The 21,129-nt window shown below is 38.3% G+C and overlaps 2 protein-coding genes across 3 annotated transcripts in view; one reads left to right on the forward strand and one right to left on the reverse strand.

Moving 5' to 3' along the window:
* Positions 1-964: 964 nt before the first annotated feature.
* On the reverse strand, positions 965-5,050 carry SERP1 (stress associated endoplasmic reticulum protein 1). Its single transcript, XM_012437038.2, has 3 exons — positions 4,478-5,050; positions 4,132-4,207; positions 965-2,933 (listed from the first exon to the last, which is right to left on the reverse strand). Exons 1-3 carry the CDS (start codon positions 4,559-4,561, stop codon positions 2,893-2,895), a joined length of 201 nt encoding a protein of 66 aa, XP_012292461.1. The 5' UTR covers positions 4,562-5,050; the 3' UTR covers positions 965-2,892.
* A 127-nt stretch (positions 5,051-5,177) lies between these two features.
* EIF2A (eukaryotic translation initiation factor 2A) overlaps positions 5,178-21,129 on the forward strand; it is a 37,508-nt gene continuing 21,556 nt past the window's right edge. Inside the window, exons 1-4 of one of the 2 annotated variants that reach the window (XM_064378794.1) lie at positions 5,222-5,276; positions 8,823-8,921; positions 11,005-11,074; positions 17,093-17,167. In XM_064378794.1, coding sequence (XP_064234864.1) covers positions 11,028-11,074; positions 17,093-17,167 — 122 coding nt within the window. In that variant the 5' untranslated portion in view covers positions 5,222-5,276; positions 8,823-8,921; positions 11,005-11,027. Of the gene's footprint in view, positions 5,277-8,822; positions 8,922-11,004; positions 11,075-17,092; positions 17,168-21,129 lie in introns of both variants that reach the window. The other variant, XM_021669548.2, reaches the window with a different exon arrangement.

The following is a 21,129-nucleotide window of genomic DNA, read 5'->3' on the forward strand; positions in this document are numbered from 1 at the left end:
AGGGAGTTAATTTTTTTCCCTTAATTTCTAGCCTTTTATTGTTCATTAGTCCTCTTTCTAAATAAGGACACGTGTCCTAATTCAATTTGAAGATAAAGTAGTACAAATAGCTAGCGTGGTACTAAGTAAGTTTAGACAGGAAACGCATCTCTGAGGGAGTGCCATAGAGTCTGCTGTTGAAGCCAACCAACTCCTATCTCTTGGAAAGTTAGGGTTTCCATTTAAAAAATAAATTTAAAAACTAAAAAGGCAGGTAAAGGCAAATCAAACTTAAGAACAATTTCTACGTGGAGAATCTGCTGCTCTAAAGTTTACAGATAATAAAGCACAAGTTTTGTTGGTGAAGCTGCCACTGAGCCCAAGAACATAATCCAGCTCAACATGGTTGTCCCTTGTACCAACAGAACTCCAGTACCTCAGTGAGAAGAGTCATGGCCCTGCAGTTGACTATACACATTTCTTTAATGTAAGTCAAAACCCATTACAATGTATCCTGTTACAATGGAAATCTTACTTTTGGAAGTCCACTTAATTATTTTAAGCAATACTGTATACAACCCAACAGATACAATAATTGACAACTTGTTGAAATGTTACAGCTAAAACCACAAAGAGTAACTGAGTAACGTTGACAACCCCAATAAAGTATTTATTCTTATACTGTGCTCAATATTAGATGATCTATAAAATTCAACTGGCAAAGGGAGATCAGAGAATTGTGCTTTATTTTGAGCCTGAATTGGATGAAAAGGAGATTAGGAAATCCTAAGTGGAAAAATATTCAAATGATTGTGCTTTCTATATTTTTCTTACTACCCATTTCCAGTTATAAATCTTAATATCTGTGCCTCTGCATACCATTTCTTTTCAGTACAATACTAAACATTCTTTAAAATCATTTTCTAATAACCATAAAAAGTACACTCAGGTAACTGTAAAATCATTTCCTTTTAGAAGAAAAGCATCAAATATTCAGGGAACTTTATTTTTAAAGAATAAATCAAGTGAGACACAGCTTTTGTTTACCCAAACATGCATAATCCAACCTGAATATAAAATGCACTTAATTGGTAAATTACACATGAAATACAAAGGGAATGCAATTTTACATATGTAAAATGATTGCCAGCTATAGCAATTTAACAGTCAATGTATCAGAACACTGTACATTAAAAAACAAAAATGACAACTTAAAGCCAATTATCTACAAAAAAACAAGGAAAATTCTGATATGGAATGGTTTGACTCAAAGCAAAGAATAAGGCACCTGCTATGAATTCAGCGCAACCATAAAACAGAATTAGTTAACCAAGATACTTGTTTCAAAAAGGGAAACAAGTACAGAGATTGATTAACTGGGTGAGAAAGGCAATAACAATTTAGTTAAAAACCTGCTGGCCCAAGGTGAGTTGATTCATTTCTTATTCCAGAAAGTCCTTAACCACTCCGCTCCCTTACTGTTCTCGTTTGAGGGTATCAGAAGCCCTCTATGAGGTTCACACTGTGTATAGACTAGGTAGCAGATTTCCCTTCTGTTCCTCTTAAAACAGCTTATTTTAAAGAAATATTTTAAAGACAATTAACAAAGCAAACACAAGCAGCTTTCTTTCCAATGCATTAATACATAGACACCGCTCAGGTTTTTTTCACCAAGTTATGGCTAAGTATACAAAGAGCCAATACTTGCAGTTTTCAACAGTACTAGAAAACCCAAAACCTGCCCTATCACCCTCACCCTTACCATGAGTAAAAAGTAAATTTGATCAACCATAACCTAGAAAATCATATAACAAAGGGAAGACTAAAGACTGATCCTTATCAGTAAATCCATTCAATTAAAGATGCCACTTTAGGCTGATGTGTCTAGTACCCTAAAGGCATTTCAATCATTAATCTAGAAAAAGCATTTCCAAAATAAGTATAACTTTGTAGTTGATGTGCCTTTTTTTGCTATTAAAAGTGCTATTTAACATGCTAAAATAAAATATCTTATGGCACATTGGCCTCAACAGCATGTTCTTATGAGGCATCCATTTTTAGTAGTATTTTTCCCTAAAATTTTGTTTGGCATAGTAAATCCCTTGGATATACTAAAATAATTCTGGTGAAATCAAGGTAACATAAACAAACCTTCCCTGACTGACTTCACTCCACCACGGTAGCTTTTAGTGAAACCACAGTAACTGATAAGTTAGAAAATGATCAATTTTTTTTTTCAATGGCATCTTGGGTTACTATACTCACTCATGTAAAATCCACAGTAGTGTAATGGAAACAATATTGGTAAAATAGATGTTGTAGCTAAAGCATCTCCTTTTATATTAGACATTTAGAAGCTTTTAAAAATATTTAGATGCTAAAGGTTGTGGTAAAACTAGGCTGTGTAGTTGTTCCATTTATAAGCACCTTATTACAGGACAGTTACATGATCCTATAAGGGAGTGTGCTTTCAGTTCAAGAGAGTAATAAAGTGCCTAGCTATATAAAAACCACAAGACTTCAAACTGTAATTTAAGCTAACTGCATTTATACATTAGGGTTAACAAAATCTAGACCCTTTGTATGCAGACTTAGCCTAATTGTCCATTCTGTTTTAATAACCACATTAAAAAAACTTACTCTTTATTGACTGAATAAGTAGGGTCCACTACTGTATCTTAATCAAATTTTATTGCTTTATTCATGTGGTGTTTTTTGCAAGGCACTGTGGTATGGACTAGAAAACTTGGAATGACTCATGAAGAAACCTTGGAATGACACATGAAGCATGATAGGAAAGTCATTCTGAGGCAGGATGCTTTACTGAATTGTTTTCAACCAGGGTATCAAACATCAGGAATGAGTTCAAGTTAAAATTCACAGGAGAATGGAAACATCTTAAGGTCAGTCACTTCACATGCCCATCCTGATACTTTGAATAATCTGGAAAATTGCTGCAAAAAGAAAGAGCAAATATTAAAATAAGCTTTGAATGAAATAGGTCTGGTGACTGACGTATTTATTAAGGTAGCTGAAGAATCCAACCATACTCTTATTAGCAAATGCGACATAACTTCATTATAATAAGTGAAGACAGGCCTACCTGAATAAACAAAACAATGAAATGACCCTGAGTTATTTTTTTTCTTAGCTTCCCTGAATTTTATGTCTAAGTATCCAAGTAATCATTTTATAAAGAACTTAAAGCACCAAAGCAAACAGGTTTTTCTAGCATAGAATTATTTTAGTTTATCCTTAAACAATTTAGCATCCTTTTAAGGCCTGGCCTATAACACATGCATGTTTCCTCATTCTCACAAAGCTGAAATTCAATAATCTTTAGGTTATATAAACTGCTTGGCTCTCAGCCATTTATCAGGAAAGCTTCCAATTGGTAAGTGCAGAAGAAAGGCAAAGTGAAGCATTCAACAGAAATCTCAGTAACTTTAGAATGTGGAAAACAAACAACCACTTCAATATTAACAGCCTGCATATTAAGATGATAAATGAAGAGAGGAAAGACTTTTTTTTGTAATCTATTTGCAAAGGCAAGTGTCTGTTACTCTGACAGCAGGCTGCCCTGACCATTTTTTTTTTTTTTTTTTTTTTTACCATATGTCAAACGTTTCTTTTATTAAGCTAAAAACATTTGACTCACACATTAAAATGCCAATCAGGTACATTTCCACTATAGTGAATCAATTCTTTGCACAAGCTTTACTTGATAAAATATACTCAATTTTGACATTAAGACATTAGATTCTGGCATATGTTAAATCAAGTTCTAACATCTATATGTACATATTTATAAGTTTCTTTGCAAAGACTGATAATGGAGTTACAAAACATTCTAAATTCTCATTCCATGAGGTTTTGTTCAGTCTTACATTTCTTCCAACTTGATCATTAACAAGGACCTGACCTCCTTTCTGATCTCCAGTGAGTACAAATCAAGCTGGGAGAAGTTTCTGGAGCACCACCCTCTGTGCATATGTGGAACAAATAATTTGGTTCAGATGAAACAGAATTATGAGGAGTCCTCGGCAGGTGGGCTGAGAACTACGCAGGTAGGACTCATTACTGACCGGTCACCACGTCATCCTAAACCCTTTCACCCAAGACCCTACTGATGGGAGCGCCCAAGACACTTACCAGAGCCACAAACAACAAAAATGAAGAGAGCCAATAACCAGGGTCCTACAGACGCCTTCTCTTCGGGGGCATTTCTCTGCAAAAGGGAAAATCCACCATTTCAGATGCAGAGAAACCACTCGGACCCCAGGCTCCCACAGCCGGCACCCCGGTCGCCGGGCCTCCTTATTTCACAGGTCTCCCGTTCCCGAGCCCCCACAGTCGGCTGGCTCATAGACTCGGGCCCCTACCCCTCCACAGCACCAGCCCACGGTCGGCCGGGTCCGAGACAAAACGCGACGCGGCCCCAGGGACCCAGACTCAGCACCGGCTGCGGAACGCAGAGGGGCGCCCGGTCTTTCCTTACCGACGTCTTGGCGACGTTGCCGCGCTGGGTAATGTTCTTGCTGTGCTTCTCGTTGGCCATACGGATCCTCTGCTTGGCGACCATCTTCGCAGCGCCACCACCTGCCCTGGCCACCCCTCGGACTGGCTCGCTCGCCTGCCTCCTCTCGAGCCGCTGTGAGGCTCCGCTCCTAGGTGCCCGCGCCGCCGGAGCGCCGACGTTCTCAGGCCAGGCGCTAGCTACGGCCGCTGGGCCTGGGCGCGGCAAACGCGGAGGCTGAGCACTAGCTGGGCGCCGGCCGCCTACTGACTGGCCGAGGAAGGCGGGTGCGCGGGAGGAAGAGAACTGGCCGCCTGGTCGTTCTCACGCCGCCGTCGCCGTCGCTTTGGCCGCAGCCGGGAGCGCGGAGTGAAAGAGGAAGGAAACGCAACGCAACAACCGGACGGTGCAGCCCGCCGCCTCGATCTACTTTGGGTTCTGCTGCCAACGTCAGCACTAGGTGGGCTCCGCCCCGCGGAAGTGCGGACCCCTCCCGCTGGAGAAGGAGGGCGAAAGCAAGCGCACCGGCCCCAGTTCAGCCCTCCCAAGCCCTGTCAAACGTCGCCCCGAATCTGCGCGTGCGCGTTCGGGGGCCTTTTCCGCCTCTACCGCAACCGGAAGTGAATTGGCCCCGAGGCTGATGGCTCCGGAAATACCAACTCGCTGTCTCCACGCCTGAGGAGACGTGTAGGGGCCGGGTGCCGCCCTCGTGAACTCTCACCCGAGTGGATGGGTTTCTCTTTCCGGGACAATATGGCGCCGTCCACGCCGCTCTTGACAGGTGAGTGCTGAACAAGCAAAGGACTCTTTCTTCAGACCAATTTCTTATTTTTGTCTTTGCTTTTGAGAACTACCCGAGGAGCCGGGGAGTCTGATCTGCCTTTTCTTGTGTCTTGCGGAAAGGCCAGACTGTCTCTTGGCTTTCTTAATATAGCGTGGCAATCGGAAGTGAAGACTCCGCCTCTGGGCTTTCGTATACCCCCTCCCTTTCACCCATCCATCATTCTTGCCTGCGGATTCATCTTCTACAGGAGTAGAAGAAGGGGCAGAAAATCAGAATGTGCTACTTGAATTTGTGACACCTGGGTCTGCAATACTGGTGTTACATGGGCCCCTGTGAAGTCATTTAACTCTACAATACGGACAAAGATAAACATAAGAGTTAGTCCTCTAGGATGACCATGCACGTTAAATACACCTGGACTTACTTCCAAATTCTTTTCTTCCTGCCTTAATGAGGTTTGTAGGACCGAATAAGGAGAGTGGAGCTGTAATGCAGGTTTCAAATGATGAAGGTGTGGTTGGGAAAGGGTGTAGCAGTGAGCATGATAGAGATATTATAGCAGCATTGGATTTTGAAATGGTTATAAGCATATTAGAAGTAGAGCGTTAGAGGACTCTTGGAATTTTAAAGCTGAAGACTGTGTGTAGTGTTAGAGAAGATAATAAACTTATATTGGACAATGCTGGGGAAGTTGTTTTACTAGGTTGTGGCTAGGAGTCTTTGCATATGAGTATTAAGTAAGGAAAAGAGGGTTGAGAAGGAAAAGAAGGCTTTGGTTCTGATTAACTATTAGATGGAAAAAAGTCATTAAGAGAAAGGTCTGCATTTGAGAAGGGAGGCTATTCCCTTCCATTCTCCCACCCCACTCCTTGAAAGGAAACTTATAAGATTTTTGCACTTTTTGCCATTCAACATTTCTATTTTTATATTTTAAAATCTTTGTTATTAAGCACCATGCCCACTGATACTCTGTCTTCTACAGTTTAGTCATCATTTATCAAACGCTGACTGTAATCTGCTAGATAATATGCTAGGCAAAGACTGTTTAAAAGGCAAAAGTACATAATAAATTATTTTTAGGTTCATAAAGGTACCTTGTTATTCACAATTTTTAATACTGAATGCTTATTTGAACTCAGTGAAAAAATTAATACATTTAAAAATCTGATAAATAGCCCCTCCTCTAAAAATGCCTATAGTAGTTCCTCACTGCTTACAGGGCCGATTCAATCCTGAGTAACATAGGGTATATAACCATTTATAATCCTTGAATAGCTCTTGAGACTCATTTATTTCCTTGCCATCCCATCTTATTTTGTACTCCATCAATACTGAACTGCTCTTGAGTCCCTTTGAACAACCTATTTCTTCAGTCTAATATTATCCTATCCCTCTTCTTGATTTGGCAAACTCTTTTCATCTGTTAAAATTCATTTTAGATATAATTGTTCTGTAAAGCCTTTCCTCACTCTACCCAGATAGAGTCAGTCACTTCCTGGGTTATTTTCGTACTTCAAGTATATTTGAAACTTTTTTTCACTTACTAAGTAGGATAATTAGACATTCACTTGTCTTTGTCCCCTCCTAGACTGTGAGTCCTTCAATGTCAGGGTCAGGGTCTTATTCATATCTGTCTTCTCAGTACCTAGTGCAGTGCCTGGTAAACAACAGATACTGTAAATCAGGGGTCCCCAACCCCCCAGGCCACAGACTGATACAGAACAAGCATTACCACTTGAGCTTCTCCCTCCTGTCAGATCAGCAGGGACATTAGAATCTTACAGGAGCCCAAACCCTACTGTGAACTACACAAACAAGAGATCTAGGTTGCGTGCTCCTTATGAGAATTTAATGCCTGATGATCTGAGGTGGAAGAGTTTCGTCAGTTTCATCCCCAAACCATCCCCTTCCCGTTTGTGGAAATACTGTCTTCCATAAAACCAGTCCAGCCTGACCAACATGGTGAAGGATAATGTTTAGATTATCCTTCTAAATTAATTGGCACCAGGGACTGGTTTCATGGAAGACAATGGAAGGATTGTCGTGGAAGGATAACGTTGAGATTATTTTTCTAAATTAATGAAGGATATTAATTTCACTTTATAGTCAAATTAACCAAGGATGACAATTGTCTTACAGTGCTTAAAATCAGGGACTTTGTAAGAGTTTAAAATTGTCTGTTCAGTCTGCTCTTCATATTTTCATATTCTTAGATGCCCAGAGAGATTAAGTGATCAGATTCATACTGCTAATTGTCAGGATTAGCATTATATGTATTCAGATTGTTCAACTCCGTGGTTCATTCTCTTTCACTAGAACAGACTTTAATCTTTTAAACATTCTCAATGTAGATACTTCATTCAACAATAGATTCTTTCAAAATATTTTGTTAAATTTAGACTCATTGGATTTTAGAGCTGTGAATAATTTGCAGATTAGCCAGTAAATTTTGTTAACCCCAGCTTTTAATTGGGAATGACAAAAAAGCCAAAGCAGGTGAAAAGGGGCTATTTTTTTAAACTCATATAACCTGAAAGCCTCAGTACTGCTAGTTCTAGATACTAAATATGGCTTCAGAAATCTGGTGGTTTTTTTTTTTTGAGATGGTGTTTCACTCTTGTTGCCTTGTTGCCCAGGCTGGAGTACAATGGCTCAATCTTGGCTCACTGCAACCTCCACTCCTGGGTTCAAGCAGTTGTCCTGCCTCAGCCTCTCAAGTAGCTGGGATTATAGGCATACGCCACCACTCCCAACTAATTTTGTGTTTTTAGTAGAGATGAGCTTTCGCCATGTTGGTCAGGCTGGTCTCGAACTCCTGACCTCAGGTGATCTGCCCACCTTGGCCTCCCAAAGTGCTGGGTTTATAGGTGTGAGCCACTGCGTCCAGCCAGAAATCTGTTTTTCTTCATCCCTAGGCTCTTGCTTTCCTCCAGATTAAATTCATTTTTAAACTGACATTCAACTAACTCCCCAGTTCCAAAGGAAAGGACATGTTTTTGCCAATAGTCTCAGCAAAAATCTTAAGGCTAGCTATCTTTGACTTTGTTTGGCCCTTGTTCATTTTTGTGTCAGTCAACGTTTAATCATGTAGTCAGGACTAAATTATATTCTCACTCCAGATACTCCTCAAAAGAAAATGAGCACTTCCTAAAGAAGAAGAGCTGGGTGCTAGGCACATGAAACAACAATGTCCATTATGTGAAATTCATATTGTCTAATCTGCTTGACCTGTTGAAGTCACCGAGATAATTTATTGAAAATTAAGTCATTTTCCTACACTGATGAGTAGTTCAGTGAACATAAAAGTTGGGAAAAGTATCGTATTTTAAAGATGACTACACCCCTGCCGTAGGATCCTTGTTTATTGAAGCCCTGTGTCTTTCTAACTCAGGCCCAGAGCAACAAATTGTATATGAGTCTCTAAAAAGGCTAGTAAGCTTAGAAAAGGTTATATAGATGTTTAATGTATTTCACACAGTGACTGTGTGAAACTCTGGGGTTTATTTGTTGTTTTAATGAAAAAAAAAACTGCTTGCATTCTAGGTTTTTCTTTCTACTAGAACATATTGCCGATCCCATTTGATTGAAGGAGGAAATCAGTAAAAACCAGGAATCACACAAACTCAGAATACGCTATATTAAGCTAAGTACACATTGTAGTTTCACATTCAGATACTTCTAATTAAAAAGTTAGAAAGTTACATGTAGAAAAAAATTGTTTCAGTATTGAAAAGTTTTTTAGTTCAAATTTGTTTTGGCTTTTATTAGTTTTAAAATAGTTTATGTTCTGTTATGGACCTAATTTTGTGTTTTTCCTAATAAACTTTGTATCACAGCTTAGGAGTAAATCAATTAATTAAACTATATATCCTTTTATTCAAATTAAAATGAAACTACAAACTAATTAAATCTACCAAGGCATCTTAGAAGTACAAAATGTCAGTTTGGGCAAGGTGGCTCACGCCCATAATCCCAACACTTTGGTAAGCCAAGGCAGGCAGATTGGATTGCTTGAGCATAGTAGTTTAAGACCAGTCTAGGCAATATAGTGAAACCCTGTCTCTACAAAAAATACAAAAATTAACATGGCATGGTGATACGTGACATGATCATGGCTCACTGTAGCCTTGACCTCCCAGGTCCAACTGATTATCCTGCCTCAACTACTTGAGTAGCTGGGACTACAGGCATATACTACCATGCCCAGCTAATTTTTGTAGAGACAGCATCTCCCTATGTTGCCCAGGCTGGTCTTGGATTCCTGGGCTCAAGCCATCTGTCTGCCTCGGCCTCCCAAAGTGCTGGGATTACAGGTGTGAGCCACCACCCCTGGCCTGAACCCTATTTTCTTTTCCAGCTTCATCATCCTCTATCTACACAGGCCTTCTTTCCATCCCCCGATGCTCTGTCATTTTTCTTTCCTTGGAGTTTTTGCACTTGTTACTGTTCTCTTTGCTTGTTAACTGCCATTGATCCTTTAAATCTAAGTATACAAATAACTTAAGGATGCTTTCCCTAGCTTTCCATTTTTAGGTCAAAACTTTCTATTATACCCTCAATGGTACCATATATCTTTCCTTTGTAGCACTAAACACGGGTATACAATTTTGTATATTTGGCTAGTTGATTACTGTTTGCAAAGGTCAATGAGGTCAGAGACAAGGCTGCTTTTCTTATCTATTATATCACCAGTGTTCAGCACAGGCTTAGGAGGGAGGTAGTTCATTTTTTTCCCACCAAGCATTTGTTAAATAAATGAATCTATTTATTTGGTTCAGCTTTAGAAGCGTTTAATTCAGCCATTTATAAAAATATAGTCTAGGCTAGGCACAGTGGCTCACACCTGTAATCTTAGCACTTTGGAAAGCTGAGGAGGGAAGATTGAGCCCAGGAGTTCAAGATCAGCCTGGGCAACAGTGAGACTCTGTTTCTACAAAAAAAAAAAAAAAATCGCCAGGCATGGTGTCACATGCCTGTAGTCCCAGCTACTTGGGAGACTGAGGCCAGAGCATTACTTAAGTCCAGGAGTTTGAGGTTGCAGTGAGCCACGATCGTGCCACTGTACCCCAGCCTGGGTGACAGCAAGACCCTGTCTCAAAGAAATAAATTTAAAAATTTAAAAATAAAAATAAGAAATATGATCTCATTCTATAGATGATTATTTCATCTTTAACTTTGTTTCCACTTAATTTTTTAGGATGTTACTGTCATTGGGGCATTAATAAATGAATGTCTCATTCCACTTGTTCTTTTAGTTTGAGAAATTTTGAATATATTAATAATGTCTTATAGTTCTAAAAACTTTAAATATGTACTATATTTTTTGTTACTGTATATAAACCGTACAGCTACCTTGTGTTCTAGTATTTCCATTTTACAGATTAGGGCACAGATTCAGAGGTGGTAGTGTATCCAAGATTCTACAGGCAGTTATAAACTTAAGTCAGCCTCTGAGTTCATGTCCTCTCTACCACACCACAGCTGCCTTTCTTTCAGTGGTGACAGTTAAAGTTTCAAGTTTTTATTTAAAAAGTTACATATTTCTCAGCAAGTGTATGATTTTATGTAACAGTAAGAAAATGTGCCCTTTTGTTGCTAATATTCCATAGTTCAATGAAATTTTTAATGATTTCACATTTTGACTAAAGCTTTTTAAAAAAAAAATTGTGTTAACTGAGTCTTTTTTAACAAAGTAATTGTTATTGTTTTCATTTTATTTCTTTAGTCCGGGGATCAGAAGGACTGTACATGGTGAATGGACCACCACATTTTACAGAAAGCACAGTGTTTCCAAGGTATGGTTTATTTTGTTAAGTAATGTTATAGGGAACATATGGTAAATCTAAAATGTTTTTGTTGGTGGTGTATTTTGAACAAGAAAGGAAAAGAACAGATGTTTCTTGGTACATATTGTATAATACTAACTGAAGATGAATTCATGTTCTCTATCAAGGAAAATGATCTTCAGATCTGAAAATAGTAACTTAAGCCTATTTATAAGGTAGGGGGAGCAATACTAAGAAAAAGTGTGGACATTAGTGTGATTGAATACAAACCTTTAGTTTATAAGAGTTTTATCTTAAGGAATGAAAAAAACTTGCAAATTTGATAGCCAAATCACTTCCAGTAATCTTAGTGAAATCAGAATGAAAAAGATATTAAAAGGAAGGATGTATATATGCACATAGTATATAGCTAACTAGATATCTTTTTTTTTCCCGAAAAAACAATGGATGAGTAAACCAAAAACCAGTTAAAAATGCTTATTTATAGGGGGAGAGAGTTACAGGATGCAGGGGACACATCTGTGAATGAGCTTTGGTATAGTTTTGACTTTGGACCATATAATTGTTTTAAACTTAAAAATTAAAATAATTAAAGTGGGAAACTAAAATAAGTGATCCTAGCTTTATATCACGTTGGTGGCATAACCATAGGAAGACCTGCAAAATTCTTTTTTTTTTTTTTTTTGAGACCGAGTTTCACTCTTGTTGCCCAGGCTGGAGTGCAGTGGCTCGATCTCGGCTCACTCCAATCTCTGCCTCCCGGGTTCAAGCAATTCTGCCTCAACCTCCCAAGTAGCTGAGATTACATGTGCCTGCCACCACACTCAGCTAATTGTTTTTGTATTTGTAGTAGAGACAGGATTTCACCATGTTGGCCAGGCTGGTCTTGAACTCCTGACCTCAGGTGATCCACCTGCCTCAGCCTCCCAAAGTGCTGGCATTACAGGCATGAGCCACCTCGCCCAACCTAATAGTTTTATTTTTAACTGAAAGTTTATATTGTCATTTGAATCCACTATAGATAGAGTAAATTAATTGTATTAATGTTATTAGGAACCAAGATTTTTCAGCATTAGCGTGAAAGATAGACTTGCTTATATCAATATGAACCCATTATTTATTTTCAGAAAACATTTGCATTTCCTAGTTCTGTCCACTGAAAAAGCCTGGAAGCAGTAGTAACATAGTAGCAGTGAATACCCCAGCCTCACAGATTGTGATTTCTAAATACAGTTCTTCACTGAAAAAAACCACTTCTTAGAGAAGTGGTCCACTCTACGTCTGGGACAGAAAATATACAAGTTGAGGTAGGGACTTTTGTGCCAAAAAGCAAAGAATCTCTAAAAGACTAATGAGATTTTGTTAAAGGGTCATAGGAATCAACTTGAAGAGATTCACACCTACCTCAGATGGTAATATTAAGAATTATGAACAGAAGGGTAAAGCATGTCAAGTATATAAATGCTCCTGCATTTTAAAATTCCTCCTCCATTTAAACCTTACTGGTCAGCATCAGTGGTTGATGGAGGCCTCACTCCTTATTTTGAAAATTTATAAACAAAGGGAAGGAATCAATCATTTATCTTGCCTTTCTTTGTTTCTCAGAGTAACCAAATACTTAGTGAGAAAAATAACTTTATAGAAGAATTCCAGTTAATAAATGCAGAATGGATGCTTATCAGACAATTACCATTTTATAATCCTCAAGAAATTGATCTACGCCACTGGTTCTCAAACTGTACCAAGCATCAGAATCTGAAAAGCTCGTTAAAACCCAGATTTAAGCTCTCTTTCCAGATGTTCTGATTCATTAGATCAGGGATAGGGCCCAATAAGTTGCATTTTTAACAAATTCTTTGGTGACACTGATGCTGCAAATCTGGGGATCCCACTTTAAGCACCATTGATCTAGGCAGATGATCATCAAACGATGCTGAAACCTTTAGCTGAACTGTTTGATGATTGTTAATAGGGAACTTTATAATCAAGCTGATATTATCTGACTCTGTTGACCAATTTTTATTTTTATTAAGCCCAGTTCTCTAGAACCTTGCTATAGAAGCATGGGCCCAACCAGGACCAACTATATTGGCATCACCTCTGAGCCAGTACAGAAATGCATCTCAGGCCCTATCCAGCTTACTGAATCAGAATCTGTATTTTAGATCCTCAGATGATTTATATGCAAATTTTTTTTTAGACAGAGTCTTGTTCTGCTGCCCAGGCTAGAATGCAGTGGCATAATCATGGCTCACTGCAGCCTCAACCTCCCAGGCTCAAATGATCTCCTGCCTCAGTATCCCAAGTAGCTGGGACTACAGGTGCGTGCTACCATGCCTGGCTAATTTTTGTATTTTTTGTAGAGATGGGATCTCACTATGTTGCCTAGGCTGGTCTCCAACCCCTGGGCTTAAGAGATCTACTTACCTTGGCCTCCCAAAGTGCTGGGATTATAGGCCTCAGCCACCACACCTGGCCTGTATGCACATTATTTTATTTATTTATTTATTTATTTTTTGAGGTGGAGTTTCACTCTTGTTGCCCAGCAATGGAGTGCAATGGTGTGATCTCAGTTCACTGCAACCTCTGCTTCCTTGGGTTCAAGCGATTCTCTGCCTCAGCCTCCTGAGTAGCTGGGATTACACCCACTACCATGCCCAGATAATTTTTTGTATTTTTAGTAGAGATGGGGTTTCACCATGTTGACCAGACTGCTCTTGAACTCCTGGGCTCAGGTGATCCACCCACCTTGACCTCGCAAAGTGCTGGGATTACGTGAGTAAGCCACCATGCCCATCCCTGTATGCACATTAATATTTGAGAAGCATTACTCTAGAAAACTGAGTCTGGCCCAGCACAGTGACTCATGCCTGTAATTCCATCACTTTGGGAAGCCAAGGTGGGTGGATCACTTGAGCCCAGGAGTTCAAGACCAGTCTGGGCAATATGGTGAAAGCCCATCTCTATTAAAAAAAAAAAACAAAAAACAAATCTATGGCAAAGTTTTGTGCTACACTTCATGAAGGTGTACAATCCCAAGGCTGCAGGAGTAGGGAAGAAAGGGAAGTGAGGCAGGGAAGGAGTGAAAGCAAATATGATGGGAGTATACTGAGCTGACCACAAATCCACAAAATAAAGCCAGGTTGCTTGGTCATGTGTGCAGAATGTCTCCAGAGAGGCTGTGTGGAACCTTTGTACTTCAGAACGATTTATTGTGGGGAGACGGCTGAGATATTTACTGCAGCCTTTTAGCCTGTTTGGGTTGAATCTGAGTGCCAAAGCTCCTCTGTGTGCTGCCGTAGTACATGATGGGAACCATGCGGAAATATGGCCCCAACCTTGCAGACTCCAAGATAACCAGTGGCATTAGAAGATGAGGTCTCTTCATTGAATGGTTGAAGCGTGGCAGCAGGAAGAGTTAGGTAGATACAAGGAGGCACATGATTGAATCCAGTACAATCTCAGTATCACTAAGAGTAGAACAAAAATATGTGTCTCCTGATGAGTTATACAGTAGGAACTGTGCTGTACATATCTTCTATGAAGGTTAAAAAAACTTTTTAAACTCAGGATTCAGTCAGTCTTTTACATGAGTAGTTCTCAAATGCTGCACATTAGAATGACCCTGGAGAACTTTTAAAAAACCCAGATATCCAATCCAAGTATTGGGTATTAATGATATTAAGGAGTTAATTTTGTGAGATGAAGTAGCATGGTGGTGATTATGTTTTTTAAAAGATACACCCTTTGGTTAGAGATGCATCCTGAAATATAGAATAATATAATAATGACATCTGGTTTTTGTGTTAGAATGTTATGGCATTAAAGATAAAAGTGAGGAATAGATAAACAAAATTGGCTTTGAGTTAATAGTTACTTCAACTTGATGATGAGTGCATAGGTGGATTATCATACTTTTTCTCTATTTTTTGTGTATATTTGAAATTTTTCATTCCAAAAATTATACCGGAAGGAAAGAGACAAAATTTCCCAATTGCCAAGACCAAGAAAATAATTGAATTCTGGATTCTGTATTTAGTAAGCTTGTCTTCAGTCTGAAACATGGCTCGAGAATGAGTTATTAAAAGGACAGTTTATAATCATTGAGATACGGAATTGTTTATTGGAGTCAAAATGAGCTTCCTAAGAACAGATTGTTTCAAGCTTATCTCATTTCCTTTCTGGGTAGAATTTCCAGACACATCAGAATAATACAACTGTAAACATAATTTTGGCAAAATATCTGGGAAATGAGAAAGTCTTTGGATTGTGTGATGACAGAATTGTCATTGGTTAAGGTCAGTAAAGTCAACTGATTAATGAGTTAGTTTTAATTTGAAAGAAGGATGTTGGTGAGCCATAGGATCTTGTTCAGAGCTCACTGAACATTCTTATAAATAATTTAGATGATAGCTAAGTAACAGTTTTATAACTTACACATTACATACTTCTGTATGTAATACATGCTGTAAGTTATACATACTTCTGTATGTAATGTAAGGACTGACGAATGTTTTAAAAGAGAAAATCGAGATTTAAGTAGACCTCAATAGGCTGGAATGATAGGCTAAAACCTGGGTGGAATTTAACAAAGATAATTGCAAAATTCTGCCATGACGTTCAGAAATGAGTTGTATAAGTGTAGGATAGTATAGGATGGGGAACATCTTGATCATAGCGACTTATGCAGGAAAGAGTTTTTTATTTTTATTTTTTTGTGGTGATGTCTCATGCTTTTGCCCAGGCTGGATAGTGGCACAAAGGCTCACTGCAACCTCTGCCTCCTGGGTTGAAGCCATTCTCCTGCCTCAGCCTCCCGAGTAGCTGGGATTATTAGCACGCACCACTGCACCTGGCTAATTTTTGTATTTTTAGTAGAGACAGGGTTTCACCATGTTGGCCAGGCTGATCTCGAACTCCTGACCTCAGGTAATCCACCTGCACTGGCCTCCCAAATTGCTGGGATTGCAGGCATGAGCCACTGCACCATGGGAAAGAGATTTTAAAAATGTTTTGTTATCGACTGGGCGCGGTGGCTCACTCCTGTAATCCCAGCACTTTGGGAGGCTGAGGTGGGTGGATCACAAGGTCAAGAGATTGAGACCATCCTGACCAACATGGTTAAAGCCTGTCTCTACTAAAAATGCAAAAATTAGTTGGGCGTGGTGGCATGCGCCTGTGGTCCCAGCTACTAGGAAGGCTGAGGCAGGAGAATCGCTTAAACTCAGTAGGCGGTGGTTGCAGTGAGCCAAGATTGCACCACTGCACTCCAGCCTGGCGACAAAGCGAGGCTCCATCTTAAAAAAAAATGTTTTGTTATCTATAAACTAAGTGTAAGCTGTCATTATTGTGTGATTGCAGAAGCACAAATGTCAACTTCATTTGTGCAGATGAATTAATGTAAAGATAGTGTACAGGGATGTATTAGTCAGTTCTCAATGCATTTGGTGTTATTTAGCAATTCAAATTATTTATTAGCCAGGAAGTTCTCATCTTGTGTTGTGACTGCGCTAATGTACATCTGCATGTACACAGATACATGTTTCTATTTGGGTGTTATCACTGGGTGATGTATTAGTCATAACTGTCTCCAGTTGACAGATACAGTACTTAGAGTTTTGATTACTTGATAGAATATTGCCAAGTAGTCTGATTTCCACAGATTGGTTTTTGTTTAGAATACTGCATCAGCATTTAGCTAAGTGAGTAGGTTCTTACTGTTATACTTTCTATCACTACATGTGAGAAATTGATGGAAGGCCTACCACACAAACTTACTCACTCAAAAGGCCACTATTTTTTTCTTAAGATTGACCTGTTAGTATGAAATCATTTTCCAGCTTACTTTACAGTGATTGTTAGTATTGCACTTTAAAGTATTTTGGTAGAGGAAAGCATTTTGGAATTTTCTGAAATTTGTACAAGTTCTTAGTTATTAAATTGATAGTGAAATGATTGACTTTATAATCAGATTTTTTTAAGTATTAATATTTATTGATTTAAACTTTTTTTTTTTGTCATTTTCAGGGAATCTGGGAAGAATTGCAAAGTCTATACCTTTAGTAAGGATGGAACTTTGTTTGCCTGGGGCAATGGAGAAAAGTTAGTATTCATTTACATAACATTATATTTTGTGTGTCATGAATGTAAACATAACTGGCACTATTTGAATAACAGATATTTGAGTCTCAATAAAATCCATCTTTTAATGTCATGATGTAGTGAGAGATTACCTCTCATTACACAGAATACCTTCAGTTATTCGTTTCTATTTATATGCCATGACTTGTTTATCTAGTTACTTAGAATTAAAAATTAATGTATGAAAAACAATGCTAAAGAAGCTGAGAAATTGTTTTAAGTGGAGCTGTAAGTTATTCGTTGGAGTTTCTTGAATCTGCACTAACACTGAGAAAATAATTTTCTTTATTCATTTAATCCTAGATGTAGATACTTTTTATCTTTGCTGTTAAATTACTGTCTGCAGTTATTATTATTAGTCTTATGTATATAAAAGTGTATATTATTCAAAAGCATGTTTAGTGTGTTACATATCAGTTTACAAAATTGGTTTTGCAAAAAAAAAAATTATGTTTATTAAATGCTTGTATTTTATTAAGAAAACCAGTCCTTTTTAATTTTCCAAGAGCTACTACAACATTTTATTTCACAGACCAGGCAAATGCCAAAATATTTGTTGTGTGGCTTTAAGTTATTTACGTTGTTTTAAACCACATATAATACTGTTAGGTTTTTCAAAAGGGAGAAAATGAATGCATTAGTTTGAAAGGTAAATTTTAAATGTTGTTCTTTACAATGGTAATGTATTCAGAAGTCTCTCAACTCTCAGGTGAGACTGGATTAATACTCGTTTTTTAAAAATTGTCTACTAAAGAGAACATGTTGAATTAGTTGATTCACCTTTTATGACTATAAGTAGCTGGCAGAATCTGCTTTTATAATTTAAAAACATTGGTCTTTTATTATTTTTCTTTTTTAAAAAAAAAATTTTAATAGAGATAGGGTCTTGCTGTGTTGACCAGATTGAGCTCAAACTTGTGGCCCCAAGCAGTCCTTCTACCTCAGCCTCCCAAAGTGTTGGGATTATAGGTGTTAGTAGCCACTGTGCTCAGCCTCTTTTTTTTTTTTTTTTTTTTTTAAATTATTGAATCTACTACTACTCTCTCTTTATTTTTTATTTTTTATTTTTTTTGAAACAGGGTCTCATTCTGTCACTCAGGCTGGAGTGTAATGGCATGATCTTGGCTCACTGCAACCTCTGCCTTCAGGTTCAAGCAGTTTTCCTGCCTCAGCCTCCCAGTAGTTGGGACTGCAGGTGCATACCACCATGTCCCACTAATTTTTGTATTTTTTGTAGAGACGGTGTTTCACCATATTGATCAGGCTAGTCTCAAGCTCCTGACCTCAAGAGATCTGCTCACTTCAGCCTTTCGAAGTGCTGGGATTACAGGCATGAGCCACCATTCCTGGCCTCAATCTACTCCTCTGAAATTATTAATACTATGATTATAATGGGTCTTATCTACCATGTTAACGGTTTTAATCTTAGCCTCAAAAATAGGATGTGTTCTCAAAATTTCTTACTGTTTTTTTGTGTAACCTATTGTGGGCACTTAATTTTTTTTTCTTTTTTTGTCTTCAGCAGTAAGTTGCAAGTCAGAAAAATTTTTTTTTATCCATATTTTACTTTGTATTGTTTGAGTGAATCAATAGAAATTTACTACCAAATGGGCTATACTGTACTTCTTTTAATTGTCTTTTTTTTTTTTTTGAGGTATTCCTTATTCTTCTAGCTTAGAATTTGTTGAATAAGTCTGTTTTTGTTAATGCCTCACTCGTATCCTCACTTAGCCTTCTGTTGGATTCAACTCTGAATCTTTTTAATATGTCCCCATATGTCATGTCCATGATTTTAATACATATCTTCTATACTAGGTTCTAGCATTTATTTCATTAAAGTGCTGTGACCACAATAGTACATATTGTTCTGGGATAATAGAGTTAGATTTCATGTGTTGATTGCGGTCTTTGTTCAGTTTCTGGTTAACTAAGTCAGAAACCATTACTGATTCTTTTGATTTTTCTTCATTAAAATAAACATCCTTCGTTAAACCAAGAATAACTATTAAAGATCATCAGTTCTAAATAGGCTCTGGTTGAGAAACAGAGAAAAAAAATAAAGGTTAACAACAACGAGAAAACAAGAAAGCGCCTTGTAATTCTAAAATAGGTTATTTGCAGCAAGTTGTAAAGAGTTCCATGTAGGTGTGTGTGTTTAAATAGTATGTGGTAATCTTTCATTCTTGTCAGGTACTGCTTACCTAAACCTCAGTTATTTTCCTCAAACCTGAGTAGGACAAAGTTACTTTGAGCATCTTCTGGAATATGGTGGAGTGTCTTTTTTTTTTTTTAACACCCCATAGTGTATAGTACATAAAAGTGAGTCAGGCCAAAGTGATTTCAAAGCTTGGCTGTGGCATTTATCTATAGTATCATGTTGGGCAAATCATTAAATCATTTTATTTTTCTAAGCCTAAATTTAACCACTTGTAAAACAGAAATGATGACATGTATAAGATTGTTTAAGGATTAAATGAGAAAAATATACGTAAAATAGTTAGGTACATAGAAAACATCCCAAAATGAAACTGTTTTTATTATACAGTTGTCATTTTTATACTGTACCATAATAATTCTTAGAGTCATATCTTTTAAAGATTGCTCTTGAGATTGTAACAGACATCCAAAGTCTCCTTACTGATTTCCCTACTGATAAACCTTCCATTTATTTAAAAAAAAAATTTTTTTTAATATATATATTTTTTAAGACGGGGTTTCACCATGTTGGTCAGGCTGGTCTTAAACTCCTGACCTCAGGTGATCCGCCCGCCTTGGCCTCCAAAGTGCTTGGATTACAGGCGTGAGCCACCGCGCCCGGCCAAAATTTTTTTTTTTAATTGAGATGAGATCTTGCTGTGTTGCCCATGCTGGTTTTGAACTCATGGGCTTAAGCAATCATCCCACCTTAGCCTCCCAAAGTGCTGAGATTACAGGCATGAGCCACCATACCTGGCCCATTTATTCAAATTTTATAGTATGCTTTTGTGGACCAGGCATGATGGCTTTTACCTGTAATCCCAGCTGAGGGGATTGGAAGGCTGAGGCGGGTGGATCACCTGAGGTCAGGAGTTTGAGACCAGCCTGGTCAACATGATGAAACCCCGTCTCTAATAAAAATACAAAAATTAGCCAGGCATGATGGCACACGCCTGTAGTCCCAGCTACTCAGGAGGCTGAAGCACTTGAACCTGGTGGCAGAGGTTGCCATGAGCTAAGATAGTGCCACTGCACTCCAGCCTGGGTGACAGAGTGAGACTTCATCTCAAATAAAAAATACATATATACTTTTGCCATTTTCTCTAGCACCTCTGCCTTTTCTTTGGTTTGATAGACCTCAGCTTCTCTGTAAATTAGTTTTGTGTTCACTTAAAGACACTGTTTTTTCCTTTTCAGCTGAAGGTGGAACCATCCATATGCCTTCTAATTTCATGTAATTTCCCAGCACTAGCCTTATATAGGAGCCTTTTGGTAAAATATGCTTGTTTGTTTGTTTGTTTATTTTGAGATGGAGTCTCACTCTGTCGCCCAGGCTGGAGTGCAGTGGTGCGATCTCAGCTCACTGCAGCCTCCGCCTCCTGAGTAGCTGGGATTACAGGTGCTCACCACCGTGCCCAGCTAGTTTTTGTAGTGTTAGTAGAGACAGAATTTCTCCATGTTGGCCAGGCTGGTCTCAAACTCCTGACCTCAGGTGATCCACCCACCTTGGCCTCCCAAAGTGCTGAGATTACAGGTGTGTGCCACTGTGCCCAGCCTTTTGTTTTGTTTTGTTTAAGTTAAGGTATTTTCTGGATATTTTCTAGAATTAAGTTAAAGTTGATATTTATGAAAAATGAACATTTTGGAGTGATCTGTATTTGAAAAGAGGTATGAATGTTTTGGTTAGTGGTGACTACTATAAAAGAGTATTTCATTGCTGAAATAAT

Source organism: Aotus nancymaae, unplaced genomic scaffold, assembly GCF_030222135.1.
Source record: "Aotus nancymaae isolate 86718 unplaced genomic scaffold, 86718_ANA_hifiasm-v0.15.2.pri h1tg000019l, whole genome shotgun sequence".
Lineage (NCBI taxonomy): Eukaryota > Metazoa > Chordata > Mammalia > Primates > Aotidae > Aotus > Aotus nancymaae.

Excerpts from the sequence above, each read along its gene's own strand:
- SERP1 (XM_012437038.2), bottom strand. The coding sequence starts at position 4,561 with ATGGTCGCCAAGCAGAGGATCCGTATGGCCAACGAGAAGCACAGCAAG. Across the intron at positions 4,208-4,477 it reads GCAACGTCGCCAAGACGTCG|AGAAATGCCCCCGAAGAGAA; the intron begins GTAAGGAAAGAC and ends TCCCTTTTGCAG. Across the intron at positions 2,934-4,131 it reads TTTTGTTGTTTGTGGCTCTG|CAATTTTCCAGATTATTCAA; the intron begins GTAAGTGTCTTG and ends TTCTTTTTGCAG.